This window comes from Oncorhynchus masou, chromosome 12, assembly GCF_036934945.1.
Source record: "Oncorhynchus masou masou isolate Uvic2021 chromosome 12, UVic_Omas_1.1, whole genome shotgun sequence".
NCBI classification, from domain to species: Eukaryota; Metazoa; Chordata; class Actinopteri; order Salmoniformes; family Salmonidae; genus Oncorhynchus; species Oncorhynchus masou.
The window spans coordinates 3,245,548-3,265,547 of NC_088223.1; the positions used below are offsets into that span (position 1 = coordinate 3,245,548).

The 20,000-nt window shown below is 48.4% G+C and overlaps 1 protein-coding gene across 1 annotated transcript in view; it reads left to right on the plus strand.

The window, feature by feature from the left end:
* Positions 1-20,000, plus strand: part of LOC135549477 (angiopoietin-2-like) — a 48,403-nt gene that overhangs the window by 2,816 nt on the left and 25,587 nt on the right. The window contains exons 3-5 of the mRNA XM_064979474.1: positions 981-1,102; positions 12,688-12,920; positions 19,241-19,365. Coding sequence (XP_064835546.1) covers positions 981-1,102; positions 12,688-12,920; positions 19,241-19,365 — 480 coding nt within the window. The remainder of the gene's footprint in view (positions 1-980; positions 1,103-12,687; positions 12,921-19,240; positions 19,366-20,000) is intronic.

Below are 20,000 nucleotides of genomic sequence, written 5' to 3' on the forward strand. Positions count from 1 at the left end.
GTGACCCAGGGTTGACCTCTGAGATCTGTTGTCCCTCACCGTGAACACGTTGATTGACATGCTGAGTTGAATGAGGTGACGGACAATCAGCCAGTTGAAACATCAAACATGGAGCCACAACAGAGATGGTCTTTAGTTGTACCGTAGAGGTGTAGGACAGTGCAACCTGTACAAATATTATGACTGGTTGGTTATCAGTCTAGCTGTAAAAATAAAGATACAAATGTAGCGGTCAACCTTTATTAAATATAAATCTGTGAAATGATTTAACAGGCCCCTCCATGTTTATCTACCTGTGTCTGGTGTATAGCTTTCAGAAAGTACACAGTCGTCTCTATATCAGCTAGTCATTTAATCTGCACTGTCCAATTTACAGTAGCTATTATATATGAAAGAATAGCATGCTATTGTTTGAGGAGAAAGCACAAATTTGAACATGAAAAGTTACGAGGCACATTTGAGCTGTCTTGATACAAACTTTTGAACAGAAATACAATGGTTCATTGGATCAGTCTGAAACTTTGCACATACACTGCTGCCATCTAGTGGCCAAAATATACATTTTCTGGGCTGGAATAATAATAATTATGGAATAATACATTATGGCCTTTCTCTTGCATTTCAAAGATGATGTAAATAAAGTTTTTTTTTCTTTGTATTATCTGTTACCAGATCTATTGTGTTATATTCTCCTACATTCCATTCACATTACCACAAACTTCAAAGTGTTTCCTTTCAAATGGTACATAGAAAATGCATATCTTTGCTTCAGGTCCTGAGCTAAAGGCAGTTAGATTTGGGTATGTCTCTTTATGCGAGAATTGAAAAAAAACAGGTTGAATCCTGAAGAGGTTTTTAACAACAATTTAAGCAGGTAACTGAATAACCCTCCCTCCCTCCCTCCCTCCCTCCCTCCCTCCCTCCCTCCCTCCCTCCCTCCCTCCCTCCCTCCCTCCCTCCCTCCCTCCCTCCCTCCCTAGGTGCTGAACCAGACCAGTAGAATGGAGATCCAGCTGTTAGAGTATTCTCTGTTCACTAACCGTCTAGAGAAACACATCCTCCAGCAGAATCAGGAGATCTCACGACTCAAAGATAAAAGCAGGTACAGCAGCCCTATCCACCACACCCTCAGAGGGCCCTATCCACCACACCCTCAGAGGACCCTATCCACCACACCCTCAGAGGGCCCTATCTAACACTCCTTCAGAGGGCCCTATCCACCACACCCTCAGAGGGCCCTATCCACCAAGCCCTCAGAGGGCCCTATCCACCAAGCCCTCAGAGGGCCCTATCCACCACACCCTCAGAGGGCCCTATCCACCACACCCTCAGAGGGCCCTATCCACCACACCCTCAGAGGGCCCTATCCACCACACCCTCAGAGGGCCCTATCCACCACGCCCTCAGAGGGCCCTATCCACCACACCCTCAGAGGGCCCTATCCACCACACACTGAGGGGGCCCTATCCACCACACCCTCAGAGGGCCCTATCCACCACGCCCTCAGAGGGCCCTATCCACCACGCCCTCAGAGGGCCCTATCCACCACACCCTCAGAGGGCCCTATCCACCACACACTGAGGGGGCCCTATCCACCACACCCTCAGAGGGCCCTATCCACCACACCCTCAGAGGGCCCTATCCACCACACCCTCAGAGGGCCCTATCCACCACACACTGAGGGGGCCCTATCCACCACACCCTCAGAGGGCCCTATCCACCACACCCTCAGAGGACCCTATCCACCACACCCTCAGAGGGCCCTATCCACCACACCCTCAGAGGGCCCTATCCACCACACCCTCAGATGGCCCTATCCACCACACCCTCAGAGGGCCCTATCCACCACGCCCTCAGAGGGCCCTATCCACCACACCCTCAGAGGGCCCTATCCACCACACACTGAGGGCCCTATCCACCACACACTGAGGGCCCTATCCACCACACCCTCAGAGGGCCCTATCCACCACGCCCTCAGAGGGCCCTATCCACCACACCCTCAGAGGGCCCTATCCACCACGCCCTCAGAGGGCCCTATCCACCACACCCTCAGAGGGCCCTATCCACCACACCCTCAGAGGGCCCTATCCACCACACCCTCAGAGGGCCCTATCCACCACACCCTCAGAGGGCCCTATCCACCACACCCTCAGAGGGCCCTATCCACCACACCCTCAGAGGGCCCTATCCACCACACCCTCAGAGGGCCCTATCCACCACACCCTCAGAGGGCCCTATCCACCACACCCTCAGAGGGCCCTATCCACCACACCCTCAGAGGGCCCTATCCACCACACACTGAGGGCCCTATCCACCACACCCTCAGAGGGCCCTATCCACCACACCCTCAGAGGGCCCTATCCACCACACCCTCAGAGGGCCCTATCCACCACGCCCTCAGAGGGCCCTATCCACCACGCCCTCAGAGGGCCCTATCCACCACACCCTCAGAGGGCCCTATCCACCACACCCTCAGAGGGCCCTATCCACCACACCCTCAGAGGGCCCTATCCACCACACCCTCAGAGGGCCCTATCCACCACACCCTCAGAGGACCCTATCCACCACGCCCTCAGAGGACCCTATCCACCACGCCCTCAGAGGACCCTATCCACCACACCCTCAGAGGGCCCTATCTAACACTCCTTCAGAGGGCCCTATCCACCACGCCCTCAGAGGGCCCTATCCACCACGCCCTCAGAGGACCCTATCCACCACACCCTCAGAGGGCCCTATCCACCACGCCCTCAGAGGGCCCTATCCACCACACCCTCAGAGGGCCCTATCCACCACACCCTCAGAGGGCCCTATCCACCACACACTGAGGGCCCTATCCACCACACCCTCAGAGGGCCCTATCCACCACACACTGAGGGCCCTATCCACCACACCCTCAGAGGGCCCTATCCACCACACCCTCAGAGGGCCCTATCCACCACACACTGAGGGCCCTATCCACCACGCCCTCAGAGGGCCCTATCCACCACGCCCTCAGAGGACCCTATCCACCACGCCCTCAGAGGGCCCTATCCACCACGCCCTCAGAGGGCCCTATCCACCACACCCTCAGAAGGCCCTATCCACCACACTCTCAGAAGGCCCTATCCACCACACTCTCAGAGGGCCCTATCCACCACGCCCTCAGAGGGCCCTATCCACCACGCCCTCAGAGGGCCCTATCCACCACACACTGAGGGCCCTATCCACCACACCCTCAGAGGGCCCTATCCACCACACCCTCAGAGGGCCCTATCCACCACGCCCTCAGAGGGCCCTATCCACCACACCTTCAGCTTGTATCAGTCTGTGTAGCTCTGGGTCGTTTCTAATACGTTGTCAGAGCAATAAACATCAGATATTTCCAGGCTTCATTTGGAGCGGAGTGGGTAATACACACGTATGTCATGGTTACCCTAGGATAGAGAGACCCTCGATATGCAGACGTCATGTTTACCCCAGGATAGAGAGCTCCTCTATATGCAGACGTCATGGTTACCCCAGGATAGAGAGACCCTCGATATGCACACGTCATGGTTACCCCAGGATAGAGAGCCCCTAGATATGCAGACGTCATGGTTACCCCAGGATAGAGAGACCCTCGATATGCAGACGTCATGGTTACCCCAGGATAGAGAGACCCTCGATATGCAGACGTCATGGTTACCCCAGGATAGAGAGACCCTCGATGTGCAGACGTCATGGTTACCCAAGGATAGAGAGACCCTCGATATGCAGACGTCATGGTTACCCCAGGATAGAGAGACCCTTGATGTGCAGACATCATGGTTACCCCAGGATAGAGAGGCCCTAGATATGCAGACGTCATGGTTACCCCAGGATAGAGAGACCCTCGATATGCAGACGTCATGGTTACCCCAGGATAGAGAGACCCTCGATATGCAGACGTCATGGTTACCCCAGGATAGAGAGACCCTCGATATGCAGACGTCATGGTTACCCCAGGATAGAGAGACCCTAGATATGCAGACGTCATGGTTACCCCAGGATAGAGAGACCCTCGTTATGCAGACGTCATGGTTACCCCAGGATAGAGAGACCCTAGATATGCAGACGTCATGGTTACCCCAGGATAGAGAGACCCTCGATATGCAGACGTCATGGTTACCCCAGGATAGAGAGCCCCTCTATATGCAGACGTCATGGTTACCCCAGGATAGAGAGGCCCTCGATATGCAGACGTCATGGTTACCCCAGGATGGAGAGACCCTCGATATGCAGACGTCATGGTTACCCCAGGATAGAGAGACCCTCGATATGCAGACGTCATGGTTACCCCAGGATAGAGAGACCCTCGATATGCAGACGTCATGGTTACCCCAGGATAGAGAGACCCTCGATATGCAGACGTCATGGTTACCCCAGGATAGAGAGACCCTCGATGTGCAGACGTCATGGTTACCCAAGGATAGAGAGACCCTCGATATGCAGACGTCATGGTTACCCCAGGATAGAGAGACCCTCGATGTGCAGACATCATGGTTACCCCAGGATAGAGAGGCCCTAGATATGCAGACGTCATGGTTACCCCAGGATAGAGAGACCCTCGATATGCAGACGTCATGGTTACCCCAGGATAGAGAGACCCTCGATATGCAGACGTCATGGTTACCCCAGGATAGAGAGACCCTCGATATGCAGACGTCATGGTTACCCCAGGATAGAGACCCTCGATATGCAGACGTCATGGTTACCCCAGGGTAGAGAGACCCTCGATATGCAGACGTCATGGTTACCCCAGGATAGAGAGACCCTCGATATGCAGACGTCATGGTTACCCCAGGATAGAGAGCCTCTCTATATGCAGACGTCATGGTTACCCCAGGATAGAGAGACCCTCGATATGCAGACGTCATGGTTACCCCTGGATAGAGAGACCCTCGATATGCAGACGTCATGGTTACCCCAGGATAGAGAGACCCTCGATATGCAGACGTCATGGTTACCCCAGGATAGAGAGACCCTCGATATGCAGACGTCATGGTTACCCCAGGGTAGAGAGACCCTCGATATGCAGACGTCATGGTTACCCCAGGATAGAGAGACCCTCGATATGCAGACGTCATGGTTACCCCAGGATAGAGAGCCTCTCTATATGCAGACGTCATGGTTACCCCAGGATAGAGAGACCCTCGATATGCAGACGTCATGGTTACCCCAGGATAGAGAGCCCCTCGATATGCAGACGTCATGGTTACCCCAGGATAGAGAGCTCCTCTATATGCAGACGTCATGGTTACCCCAGGATAGAGAGCTCCTCGATATGCAGACGTCATGGTTACCCCAGCATAGAGAGACCCTCTATATGCAGACGTCATGGTTACCCCAGCATAGAGAGACCCTCTATATGCAGACGTCATGGTTACCCCAGGATAGAGAGACCCTCGATATGCAGACGTCATGGTTACCCCAGGATAGAGAGACCCTCGTTATGCAGACGTCATGGTTACCCCAGGATAGAGAGACCCTAGATATGCAGACGTCATGGTTACCCCAGGATAGAGAGACCCTAGATATGCAGACGTCATGGTTAACCCAGGATAGAGAGCCCCTCGATATGCAGACGTCATGGTTACCCCAGGATAGAGAGACCCTCGTTATGCAGACGTCATGGTTACCCCAGGATAGAGAGACCCTAGATATGCAGACGTCATGGTTACCCCAGGATAGAGAGACCCTAGATATACAGACGTCATGGTTACCCCAGGATAGAGAGACCCTAGATATGCAGACGTCATGGTTACCCCAGGATAGAGAGACCCTCGATATGCAGACGTCATGGTTACCCCAGGATAGAGAGACCCTCGATATGCAGACGTCATGGTTACCCCAGGATAGAGAGACCCTAGATATGCAGACGTCATGGTTACCCCAGGATAGAGAGACCCTCGATATGCAGACGTCATGGTTACCCCAGGATAGAGAGACCCTCGATATGCAGACGTCATGGTTACCCCAGGATAGAGAGACCCTAGATATGCAGACGTCATGGTTACCCCAGGATAGAGAGACCCTCGATATGCAGACGTCATGGTTACCCCAGGATGGAGAGACCCTCGATATGCAGACGTCATGGTTACCCCAGCATAGAGAGACCCTCTATATGCAGACGTCATGGTTACCCCAGGATAGAGAGGCCCTCGATATGCAGACGTCATGGTTACCCCAGGATAGAGAGCCCCTCGATATGCAGACGTCATGGTTACCCCAGGATAGAGAGCCCCTCGATATGCAGACGTCATGGTTACCCCAGGATAGAGAGCTCCTCTATATGCAGACGTCATGGTTACCCCAGGATAGAGAGACCCTCGTTATGCAGACGTCATGGTTACCCCAGGATAGAGAGCCCCTAGATATGCAGACGTCATGGTTACCCCAGGATAGAGAGCCCCTCTATATGCAGACGTCATTGTTACCCCAGGATAGAGAGCCCCTAGATATGCAGACGTCATGGTTACCCCAGGATAGAGAGACCCTAGATATGCAGACGTCATGGTTACCCCAGGATAGAGAGACCCTCGATATGCAGACGTCATGGTTACCCCAGGGTAGAGAGACCCTCGATATGCAGACGTCATGGTTACCCCAGGATAGAGAGCTCCTCGATATGCAGACGTCATGGTTACCTCAGGATAGAGAGCCCCTAGATATGCAGACGTCATGGTTACCCCAGGATAGAGAGACCCTAGATATGCAGACGTCATGGTTACCCCAGGATAGAGAGACCCTCGATATGCAGACGTCATGGTTACCCCAGGATAGAGAGACCCTAGATATGCAGACGTCATGGTTACCCCAGGATAGAGAGACCCTCGATATGCAGACGTCATGGTTACCCCAGGATAGAGAGCCCCTCGATATGCAGACGTCATGGTTACCCCAGGATAGAGAGACCCTCGATATGCAGACGTCATGGTTACCCCAGGATAGAGAGACCCTCGATATGCAGACGTCATGGTTACCCCAGGATAGAGAGACCCTCGATATGCAGACGTCATGGTTACCCCAGGATAGAGAGCCCCTCTATATGCAGACGTCATGGTTACCCCAGGATAGAGAGACCCTAGATATGCAGACGTCATGGTTACCCCAGGATAGAGAGACCCTCGATATGCAGACGTCATGGTTACCCCAGGATAGAGAGACCCTAGATATGCAGACGTCATGGTTACCCCAGGATAGAGAGGCCCTCGATATGCAGACGTCATGGTTACCCCAGGATAGAGAGCCCCTCGATATGCAGACGTCATGGTTACCCCAGGATAGAGAGACCCTCGATATGCAGACGTCATGGTTACCCCAGGATAGAGAGCCCCTCGATATGCAGACGTCATGGTTACCCCAGGATAGAGAGACCCTCGATATGCAGACGTCATGGTTACCCCAGGATAGAGAGACCCTCGATATGCAGACGTCATGGTTACCCCAGGATAGAGAGCCCCTCGATATGCAGACGTCATGGTTACCCCAGGATAGAGAGACCCTCGATATGCAGACGTCATGGTTACCCCAGGATAGAGAGACCCTCGATATGCAGACGTCATGGTTACCCCAGGATAGAGAGACCCTCGATATGCAGACGTCATGGTTACCCCAGGATAGAGAGACCCTCGATATGCAGACGTCATGGTTACCCCAGGATAGAGAGACCCTCGATATGCAGACGTCATGGTTACCCCAGGATAGAGAGCCCCTCGATATGCAGACGTCATGGTTACCCCAGGATAGAGAGACCCTCGATATGCAGACGTCATGGTTACCCCAGGATAGAGAGGCCCTAGATATGCAGACGTCATGGTTACCCCAGGATAGAGAGACCCTCCATATGCAGACGTCATGGTTACCCCAGGATAGAGAGACCCTCGATATGCAGACGTCATGGTTACCCCAGGATAGAGAGCCCCTCGATATGCAGACGTCATGGTTACCCCAGGATAGAGAGACCCTCGATATGCAGACGTCATGGTTACCCCAGGATAGAGAGACCCTCGATATGCAGACGTCATGGTTACCCCAGGATAGAGAGCCCCTCGATATGCAGACGTCATGGTTACCCCAGGATAGAGAGACCCTCGATATGCAGACGTCATGGTTACCCCAGGATAGAGAGACCCTCGATATGCAGACGTCATGGTTACCCCAGGGTAGAGAGACCCTCGATATGCAGACGTCATGGTTACCCAGGGATAGAGAGACCCTCGATATGCAGACGTCATGGTTACCCCAGGATAGAGAGGCCCTCGATATGCAGACGTCATGGTTACCCCAGGATAGAGAGACCCTCGATATGCAGACGTCATGGTTACCCCAGGATAGAGAGACCCTCGATATGCAGACGTCATGGTTACCCCAGGATAGAGAGACCCTCGATGTGCAGACGTCATGGTTACCCCAGGATAGAGAGGCCCTCGATGTGCAGACGTCATGGTTACCCCAGGATAGAGAGACCCTCGATGTGCAGACGTCATGGTTACCCCAGGATAGAGAGGCCCTCGATATGCAGACGTCATGGTTACCCCAGGATAGAGAGACCCTCGATATGCAGACGTCATGGTTACCCCAGGATAGAGAGCTCCTCTATATGCAGACGTCATGGTTACCCCAGGATAGAGAGCTCCTCGATATGCAGACGTCATGGTTACCCCAGGATAGAGAGGCCCTCTATATGCAGACGTCATGGTTACCCCAGGATAGAGAGACCCTCGATATGCAGACGTCATGGTTACCCCAGGATAGAGAGACCCTCGATATGCAGACGTCATGGTTACCCCAGGAGAGAGAGCCCCTAGATATGCAGACGTCATGGTTACCACAGGATAGAGAGCCCCTCGATATGCAGACGTCATGGTTACCCCAGGATAGAGAGACCCTCGATATGCAGACGTCATGGTTACCCCAGGATAGAGAGGCCCTCGATATGCAGACGTCATGGTTACCACAGGATAGAGAGCCCCTCGATATGCAGACGTCATGGTTACCCCAGGATAGAGAGACCCTCGATATGCAGACGTCATGGTTACCCCAGGATAGAGAGACCCTCTATATGCAGACGTCATGGTTACCCCAGGATAGAGAGCTCCTCTATATGCAGACGTCATGGTTACCCCAGGATAGAGAGACCCTCGATATGCAGACGTCATGGTTACCCCAGGATAGAGAGACCCTCTATATGCAGACGTCATGGTTACCCCAGGATAGAGAGCTCCTCTATATGCAGACGTCATGGTTACCCCAGGATAGAGAGACCCTCGATGTGCAGACGTCATGGTTACCCCAGGATAGAGAGACCCTCGATATGCAGACGTCATGGTTACCCCAGGATAGAGAGCCCCTCTATAGGCAGACGTCATGGTTACCCCAGGATAGAGAGACCCTCTATATGCAGACGTCATGGTTACCCCAGGATAGAGAGCCCCTCTATATGCAGACGTCATGGTTACCCCAGGATAGAGAGACCCTCGATATGCAGACGTCATGGTTACCCCAGGATAGAGAGCCCCTCTATAGGCAGACGTCATGGTTACCCCAGGATAGAGAGACCCTCGATATGCAGACGTCATGGTTACCCCAGGATAGAGAGACCCTCGATATGCAGACGTCATGGTTACCCCAGGATAGAGAGACCCTCGATATGCAGACGTCATGGTTACCCCAGGATAGAGAGACCCTCGATGTGCAGACGTCATGGTTACCCCAGGATAGAGAGCTCCTCTATATGCAGACGTCATGGTTACCCCAGGATAGAGAGCTCCTCGATCTGCAGACGTCATGGTTACCCCAGGATAGAGAGACCCTCTATATGCAGACGTCATGGTTACCCCAGGATAGAGAGACCCTCGATATGCAGACGTCATGGTTACCCCAGGATAGAGAGACCCTCGATATGCAGACGTCATGGTTACCCCAGGATAGAGAGACCCTCGATATGCAGACGTCATGGTTACCCCAGGATAGAGAGACCCTCGATGTGCAGACGTCATGGTTACCCAAGGATAGAGAGACCCTCGATATGCAGACGTCATGGTTACCCCAGGATAGAGAGACCCTCGATGTGCAGACATCATGGTTACCCCAGGATAGAGAGGCCCTAGATATGCAGACGTCATGGTTACCCCAGGATAGAGAGACCCTCGATATGCAGACGTCATGGTTACCCCAGGATAGAGAGACCCTCGATATGCAGACGTCATGGTTACCCCAGGATAGAGAGACCCTCGATATGCAGACGTCATGGTTACCCCAGGATAGAGAGATCCTCGATATGCAGACGTCATGGTTACCCCAGGATAGAGAGCCCCTAGATATGCAGACGTCATGGTTACCCCAGGATAGAGAGCCCTCGATATGCAGACGTCATGGTTACCCCAGGATAGAGAGACCCTCGATATGCAGACGTCATGGTTACCCCAGGATAGAGAGACCCTCGATATGCAGACGTCATGGTTACCCCAGGATAGAGAGACCCTCGATATGCAGACGTCATGGTTACCCCAGGATAGAGAGACCCTCGATATGCAGACGTCATGGTTACCCCAGGATAGAGAGACCCTCGATATGCAGACGTCATGGTTACCCCAGGATAGAGAGACCCTAGATATGCAGACGTCATGGTTACCCCAGGATAGAGAGCCCCTAGATATGCAGACGTCATGGTTACCCCAGGATAGAGAGCCCCTAGATATGCAGACGTCATGGTTACCCCAGGATAGAGAGACCCTCGATATGCAGACGTCATGGTTACCCCAGGATAGAGAGACCCTCGATATGCAGACGTCATGGTTACCCCAGGATAGAGAGACGTCAGCTGCTGCTGTACAGGTGTTTCTGTTGTCTTTCTGTGGTGTGTGTGTGTGTGTGTGTGTGTGTGTGTGTGTGTGTGTGAGTGAGTGAGTGAATGGGTGAGTGGGTGGGTGGTTGGGTGGGTGGGTGGGTGGGTGGGTGGGTGAGTGAGTGAGTGAATGGGTGAGTGGGTGGGTGGGTGGGTGGGTGGGTGAGTAAGTGAGTGAGTGAATGGGTGAGTGGGTGGGTGGGTGGGTGGGTGGGTGGGTGAGTGAGTGAGTGAGTGAATGGGTGAGTGGGTGGGTGGGTGGGTGGGTGGGTGGGTGGGTGGGTGGGTGGGTGGGTGGGTGGGTGGGTGGGTGAGTGAGTGAGTGGGTGGGTGGGTGGGTGGGTGGGTGAGTGGGTGGGTGGGTGGGTGGGTGGGTGGGTGAGTGAGTGGGTGGGTGGGTGGGTGAGTGAGTGAGTGAATGGGTGAGTGGGTGGGTGGGTGGGTGGTTGGGTGTGTGTGTGTGTGTGTGTGAGTGGGTGAGTGGGTGAGTGAGTGAGTGAGCGAGTGAGCGACCCACCCACCCACCCACTCACCCATTCACTCACCCATTCACTCACTCACTCACTCACTCACTCACTCACTCACTCACTCACTCACCCACCCACCCACCCACCCACCCACCCACTCACTCACTCACTCACTCACTCAATCACTCACTCACTCACTCACTCACTCACTCACTCACGGATAGAACGTTTGGAACGCAGCGTACCATAACCAGTCCATCCAAGCATAACACAGTCCACACACACAAAACCATGCAGTCATGAAGTGAGCGTGGCAGTGCCTCTTCCACCTCAGGAGGAACATTAAACATTAAACATTTAAACATAAATAAACATTTGGCATGGGGCCCTCAGATCCTCCAAAAGTTCTACAGCTGCACCATCGAGAGCATCTTGACTGGCTGCAATCACCGCCTGGTATGGCAACTGCACTGCGCTTGACCTGAAATGTGCTACAGAGGGTGTTGCGGACAGCCCAGTAGATCACTGGCTCTTCACAGGCTGAGGAGACTGGCAGTGCCTCTTCCACCTCAGGAGGAACATTAAACATTAAACATTTAAACATAAATAAACATTTGGCATGGGGCCCTCAGATCCTCCAAAAGTTCTACAGCTGCACCATCGAGAGCATCTTGACTGGCTGCAATCACCGCCTGGTATGGCAACTGCACTGCGCTTGACCTGAAATGTGCTACAGAGGGTGTTGCGGACAGCCCAGTAGATCACTGGCTCTTCACAGGCTGAGGAGACTGCATAATGTTAATTTCTGAGACATTTAAACACAATTGGTTCCTTTGAATCAACCAATCCAGTGCTGCTTAATGTCACCTGACCCCACTAGGGGTCAACCGTTCAATTGCTGTCCCACTCCTCTAATCTCTACCTGCCACCTCCCTTTCTTATGGCTAAGTCACTCTAAGGAAGAAGAAAACAATGGTTCATCAAGGGGTTCTCTGACTGGCCCTGTAGGATGGTTCCTCTTAGAATAGATAGACTACCATCCATTCATCCCCTCTCTCTCTCTCTCTCTCTCTCTCTCTCTACCTCTCTCTCTCTCTCTCTCTCTACCTCTCTCTCTCTCTCTCTCTCTCTCTCTCTACCCCTCTCTCTCTCTCTCTCTCTCTCTCTCTCTCTCTCTCTCTCTCTCTCTCTCTACCCCTCTCTCTCTCTCTCTCTCTCTCTCTCTCTCTACCTCTCTCTCTCTACCTCTCTCTCTCTCTGTACCTCTCTCTACCTCTCTCTACCTCTCTCTCTCTCTCTACCTCTCTCTCTCTCTCTCTTTCCCTGTCTCTCTCTCTCTCTCTCTCTCTCTCTCTCTCTCTCTCTCTCTATCAGTTTGCTAGAGCAGAGGTTCTCAGCTTTAGAGGCCAGGCACGTTGAGGAGCTCCAGGGTCTTCAGAGTGAGAGACAGCAGCTGCAGGACATGCTGGAGAGACAGAGGCGCCTGGTCACCCAGCTACATGGAGAGTTGGGGACCTCCACACACACCAGCACACTACTGCAGAAACAGCAGGCTATACTGACTGATACAGTGCAGCAGCTGCTAACCATGGTCACCCACTGCAACGGTGAGAGAGATCTACTGTGAATGTGTTTGTGCATTGAAAGTGTTCATTTAAAAAAACATTTGTTACACACACTTACTGGTCAAGTTTGCTAACGTAACTATAGAGGTCAAGTCTGCTATAACATAACTATAAAGGTCAAGTCTGCTATAACCTAACTATAAAGGTCAAGTCTGCTAACCTAACTATAAAGGTCAAGTCTGCTATAACGTAACTATAAAGGTCAAGTCTGCTATAACGTAACTATAAAGGTCAAGTCTGCTATAACGTAACTATAAAGGTCAAGTCTGCTATAACGTAACTATAGAGGTCAAGTCTGCTATAACGTAACTATAGAGGTCAAGTCTGCTATAACGTAACTATAGAGGTCAAGTCTGCTAACGTAACTATAGAGGTCAAGTCTGCTATAACGTAACTATAGAGGTCAAGTCTGCTAACGTAACTATAGAGGTCAAGTCTGCTATAACCTAACTATAGAGGTCAAGTCTGCTATAACGTAACTATAGAGGTCAAGTCTGCTAACGTAACTATAGAGGTCAAGTCTGCTATAACATAACTATAGAGGTCAAGTCTGCTATAACGTAACTATAAAGGTCAAGTCTGCTATAACCTAACTATAGAGGTCAAGTCTGCTAACGTAACTATAGAGGTCAAGTCTGCTATAACGTAACTATAAAGGTCAAGTCTGCTATAACGTAACTATAGAGGTCAAGTCTGCTATAACGTAACTATAGAGGTCAAGTCTGCTATAACGTAACTATAGAGGTCAAGTCTGCTAACGTAACTATAGAGGTCAAGTCTGCTATAACGTAACTATAAAGGTCAAGTCTGCTATAACGTAACTATAAAGGTCAAGTCTGCTAACGTAACTATAGAGGTCAAGTCTGCTAACGTAACTATAGAGGTCAAGTCTGCTAACGTAACTATAGAGGTCAAGTCTGCTATAACGTAACTATAAAGGTCAAGTCTGCTATAACGTAACTATAAAGGTCAAGTCTGCTAACGTAACTATAGAGGTCAAGTCTGCTAACGTAACTATAAAGGTCAAGTCTGCTATAACCTAACTATAGAGGTCAAGTCTGCTATAACCTAACTATAGAGGTCAAGTCTGCTATAACGTAACTATAGAGGTCAAGTCTGCTAACGTAACTATAGAGGTCAAGTCTGCTATAACATAACTATAGAGGTCAAGTCTGCTATAACCTAACTATAGAGGTCAAGTCTGCTATAACCTAACTATAGAGGACAAGTCTGCTATAACCTAACTATAGAGGTCAAGTCTGCTAACGTAACTATAAAGGTCAAGTCTGCTATAACGTAACTATAGAGGTCAAGTCTGCTATAACATAACTATAGAGGTCAAGTCTGCTATAACGTAACTATAGAGGTCAAGTCTGCTATAACGTAACTATAGAGGTCAAGTCTGCTATAACCTAACTATAGAGGTCAAGTCTGCTATAACGTAACTATAGAGGTCAAGTCTGCTATAACCTAACTATAGAGGTCAAGTCTGCTAACGTAACTATAGAGGTCAAGTCTGCTATAACGTAACTATAGAGGTCAAGTCTGCTATAACCTAACTATAGAGGTCAAGTCTGCTATAACGTAACTATAGAGGTCAAGTCTGCTATAACGTAACTATAAAGGTCAAGTCTGCTATAACGTAACTATAGAGGTCAAGTCTGCTAACGTAACTATAGAGGTCAAGTCTGCTATAACATAACTATAAAGGTCAAGTCTGCTATAACATAACTATAAAGGTCAAGTCTGCTATAACCTAACTATAAAGGTCAAGTCTGCTAACCTAACTATAAAGGTCAAGTCTGCTATAACGCATCTATAAAGGTCAAGTCTGCTAACCTAACTATAAAGGTCAAGTCTGCTAACGTAACTATAAAGGTCAAGTCTGCTAACTTAACTATAGAGGTCAAGTCTGCTATAACGTAACTATAGAGGTCAAGTCTGCTAACGTAACTATAGAGGTCAAGTCTGCTAACGTAACTATAAAGGTCAAGTCTGCTAACGTAACTATAAAGGTCAAGTCTGCTATAACCTAACTATAAAGGTCAAGTCTGCTAACGTAACTATAAAGGTCAAGTCTGCTAACGTAACTATAGAGGTCAAGTCTGCTATAACGTAACTATAAAGGTCAAGTCTGCTATAACGTAACTATAAAGGTCAAGTCTGCTATAACGTAACTATAAAGGTCAAGTCTGCTATAACGTAACTATAAAGGTCAAGTCTGCTAACGTAACTATAGAGGTCAAGTCTGCTAACGTAACTATAGAGGTCAAGTCTGCTAACGTAACTATAAAGGTCAAGTCTGCTATAACATAACTATAGAGGTCAAGTCTGCTATAACGTAACTATAAAGGTCAAGTCTGCTATAACCTAACTATAGAGGTCAAGTCTGCTATAACGTAACTATAGAGGTCAAGTCTGCTATAACGTAACTATAAAGGTCAAGTCTGCTATAACCTAACTATAGAGGTCAAGTCTGCTAACGTAACTATAAAGGTCAAGTCTGCTATAACGTAACTATAAAGGTCAAGTCTGCTATAACGTAACTATAAAGGTCAAGTCTGCTAACGTAACTATAAAGGTCAAGTCTGCTAACGTAACTATAAAGGTCAAGTCTGCTAACCTAACTATAAAGGTCAAGTCTGCTATAACGTAACTATAAAGGTCAAGTCTGCTATAACCTAACTATAAAGGTCAAGTCTGCTAACGTAACTATAGAGGTCAAGTCTGCTAACGTAACTATAAAGGTCAAGTCTGCTAACGTAACTATAGAGGTCAAGTCTGCTAACGTAACTATAAAGGTCAAGTCTGCTAACGTAACTATAGAGGTCAAGTCTGCTAACGTAACTACAAAGGTATTCATTGAGTTACTTATTGTATGAATATACTTTTGTCCAATTTTATTATCATAATTTTTTACATTTGCTTTTACTTGCGCATAAGGCACATGTTTTGTCCATTTGCAATATGATTTCATAGGAAGTCAAAAGTCAAAGTCAAAAGTCACTCTTTTTGGGGGCAAATGCGGTATGAAATTTGACATGCTCAAAAATACTGCAGAAATGCAAAATTGACTGGCCAGATGAACTCGGGATGGCCTGGCAGTGATAGTTGTTCCTTTTCATCACTCGTTGTGTTGATTTCATCATGTCCATTTGGTGATGTTTTTTTCACTATAGAATCATATTGCAAGTGCACGTGCATTTGCAATATGTTTCAATGGGCATGTACCATTTGAGCATTTGTTGTGCTCAAAAATCCGACAGGAATTTCGAAATTGACTGGCCCGATGAACTCGGGATGGCTGGGCAGTGATTCTGGTTCCTTTTCATCGCTCGTTAGGGTTGATTTCAGAATGTCACTTTGGTGATGGTAACTGTTTAAACATATTGCAAATGGACAAGAGTCACCAGCAAGTCACCGTCCATCAGTCAATTAGATATCATTCTGACACCAAACTGATACAAACTGACACCAAATCCACTTTTTCCAACTCGTTTAGTAGCCAACTATCACATACTTCAGAGCTGGCCCAAAATTCACAACGCCTTCTGTTCAAAACATAATAAAAACGTAAAACAAGTAGATACGTTCTAGCTGCAGGTCCAGTTCTGATGTTATGTGTAGGCCTAGCTGAGGAGACCCCGAATCCCAAGTTTCGGCTCGATAGGTCATTTGGTGCCCGAGCAAATCCAAATAAAAATCAATTTAAATTACAGGTTGTAATGCAACAAAATAGGAAAAACGCCAAGGGGGTGAATATTTTGCAATGTATGTCCCTCTAACTAACCTGAATGACTCTGCTGATCCTAAAGATATTGTATGCAGTAATCATGTGCATATGAACCAGATTTATACTGTTAGCACTGAGGCGGTGTGCCCTAGTAGGAAGTCCACTGTGAGCAGCTCACTCTGCACTAACATAAATAACATAAGCATATCTACTTCTGCTAAGCTTCCCAGTAAAAGCAATGAAAACAAACAAGCATCCCAGAAAAGTGCTCAAAATAGTCCACATTAACATATGCAGCTTAAGAAACAAGGTTCATGAAGTTAATAATTTGCTAATTACAGATGACATTCATATACTGACTATCTCTGAAACTCACTCAGATAATACCTTTGATGATACAGTGGTAGCAATAAATGGTTGTAACATTTACCAAAGGTGGAGGAGTGGCTGTCAATATTCAGAACCACATTCCTGTACAGATTAGAGAGGATCTCATGTTAAATAGTGTTGAAGTAATATGGCTACAGGTTCATCTGCCTCACCTAAAGCCCATTCTGGTGGGAAGCTGCTATAGACCACCAAGTGCTAACAGTCAGTATCTGGATAATGTTAAATACTGTTGTAGTAATATGGCTTCAGGTTCATCTGCCTCACCTAAAGCCCCTTCTGGTGGGAAGCTGCTATAGACCACCAAGTGCTAACAGTCGTTATCTGGATAATATGTGTGAAATGTTTGATAATGTATGTGATATCAACAGAGAGGTGTATTTTCTGGGTGATGTAAATATTGGCTGGCTTTTATCAAACTGCCCACTCAAGAAAAACCTTCTAACTGTAACAGGTTGTCAGTCAACCTACCAGGGTATTTACAAACAGCACAGGAATTAAATCATCAACATGTATTGATCACATCTACCGACTGATACTTGAATGATTTTCTCATTGGCAAGATTAACAAATTTAGGCATGACATGCCAGCAACAAACGCTGACTCTACACATCCAAGTATATTTGACCAAATTATGAAAGACAAGAATTGTAATTTAGAATTTTGTAAAGTGAGTGTGGAAGAGGTGAAAATGATTAATTAAGTAATTATTGTTGTCTATCAACAATGACAAGCAACCGTGGTCTGAAAACTTGGATGGAAAATTACTGAGGACCATAGCGGACGATTTTGCCACTCCTATTTGCCACATCTTCAATTTAAACCTAGTACAAAGTGTGTGCCCTCAGACCTGGAGGGAAGCTAGAGTCATTTTGCTACCTAAGAATAGTAAAGCCCCCTTTACTGGCTCAAATAGCCGACCAATCAGCCTGTTACCAGCCCTTAGTAAACTTTTGGAAAAAATGGTGTTTGAGCAGATACAAGGCTATTTTACAGTAACCAAATTGACAGCAAACTTGCAGCAGTACCCTTATAGGGAAGGATGGCACTTACACAAATGACTGATGATTGGCTGAGAGAAATTGATTATGAAAAGATTGTGGGAGTTGTTTTGTTAGTCTTCAGTGCGGCTTTTGACATTATTGATCATAGTCTGCTGCTGGAAAAACATATGTGTTATGGCTTTACACACCCTGCTATAATGTGGATAAAGAGTTACCTGTCTAACAGAACACAGAGGGTGTTCTAGAATGTGTTATGGCTTTACACCCCCTGCTATAATGTGGATAAAGAGTTACCTGTCTAACAGAACACAGAGGGTGGAAGCCTCTCCAACATATTCCAGGTAGAATCAGGAATTCCCCAGGGCAGGTATCTAGGCCCCTTACATTTTTCAATCTTTACTAACGACATGCTACTGGCTTTGAGTAAAGCCAGAGTGTCTATGTATGCGGATGACTCAACACTATACACGTCAGCTACTGCAGAAACTGTTATCACTGCAACACAAAGAGTTGCAGCTAGTTTCAGAATTGGTGGCAAGGAATAAGTTAGTCCAAAATGTAAAAGAAAAAGCTAAAAGCATTGTATTTGGAACCAATCATTCACTGAAACTTAAATGAGTAAAGCCAGAGTGTCTATGTATGCGGATGACTCAACACTATGCATGTCAGCTACTACAGCGACTGAAATGACTGCAACACTCAACAAAGAGCTGCAGTTAGTTTCAGAATTGGTGGCGAGGAATAAGTTAGTCTAGATGTTGTCATGAATAATGTGGAAGTTTAGCAAGTTGAGGTGACTAAACTGCTTGAAGTCAGTTGAGTGGTCAGTTGAGTGGTCAGAGAGCTAATATTAATAATATGCATGTCAATCTCTCCTGGCTGAAAGTGGAGGAGAGATTGACTTCATCACTACTTGTATTTGTGAGAGGTATTGACATGGTGAAAGCATTGAGCTGTATGTTTAAATGACTTGCACAGAGCTCAGACACACATGCACACAACACAAAACATGCCACCAGAGGTCTCTCTTCACAGTCCCAATTTCCAGAACTATGGGAGGTGCACATTACTACATAGAGCCATGACTACTATTCCACATCAGGTAAGTGCTATCCCTCTCTACCCAGAAATACCAAGTACATAGTCATTATCCTGAATGCTATCCCTCTCTACCCAGAAATACCCACTACACCCAAAGAGGAGCCAGTGATCTACAGAAACTGTGCTGAAATCTTCCGATCTGGGCTCACAGAGAATGGTGTCCACAGCATACGACCCCCGAACTCTACCCGCACAGTTAAGGTAAGGGGTTACGACCCCCTAACTCTACCCACACAGTTAAGGTAAGGGGTTACGACCCCCTAAATCTACCCACACAGTGAAGGTAAGGGGTTACGACCCCCTAAATCTACCCACACAGTGAAGGTAAGGGGTTACGACCCCCAACTCTACCCATGTTTTCATGTATTGGAGACACATTAAGGCCTGGAGGGACAGAGAGGGGGACTGTGTGGATGTTTTAATGTATTGGAGACACAGAGAGGGGGACTGCGTGGATGTTTTCATGTATTGGAGACTCATTAAGGCCTGGAGGGACAGAGAGGTGGACTGTGTGGATGTTTTAATGTATTGGAGACACAGAGGGGGACTGTGTGGATGTTTTAATGTATTGGAGACACAGAGGGGGACTGTGTGGATGTTTTAATGTATTGGAGACACAGAGGGGGACTGTGTGGATGTTTTAATGTATTGGAGACACAGAGGGGGACTGTGTGGATGTTTTAATGTATTGGAGACACAGAGGGGGACTGTGTGGATGTTTTAATGTATTGGAGACACAGAGGGGGACTGTGTGGATGTTTTAATGTATTGGAGACACATTAAGGCCTGTAGGGAAAGAGAGGGGGACTGTGTGGATGTTTTATTGTATTGGAGAC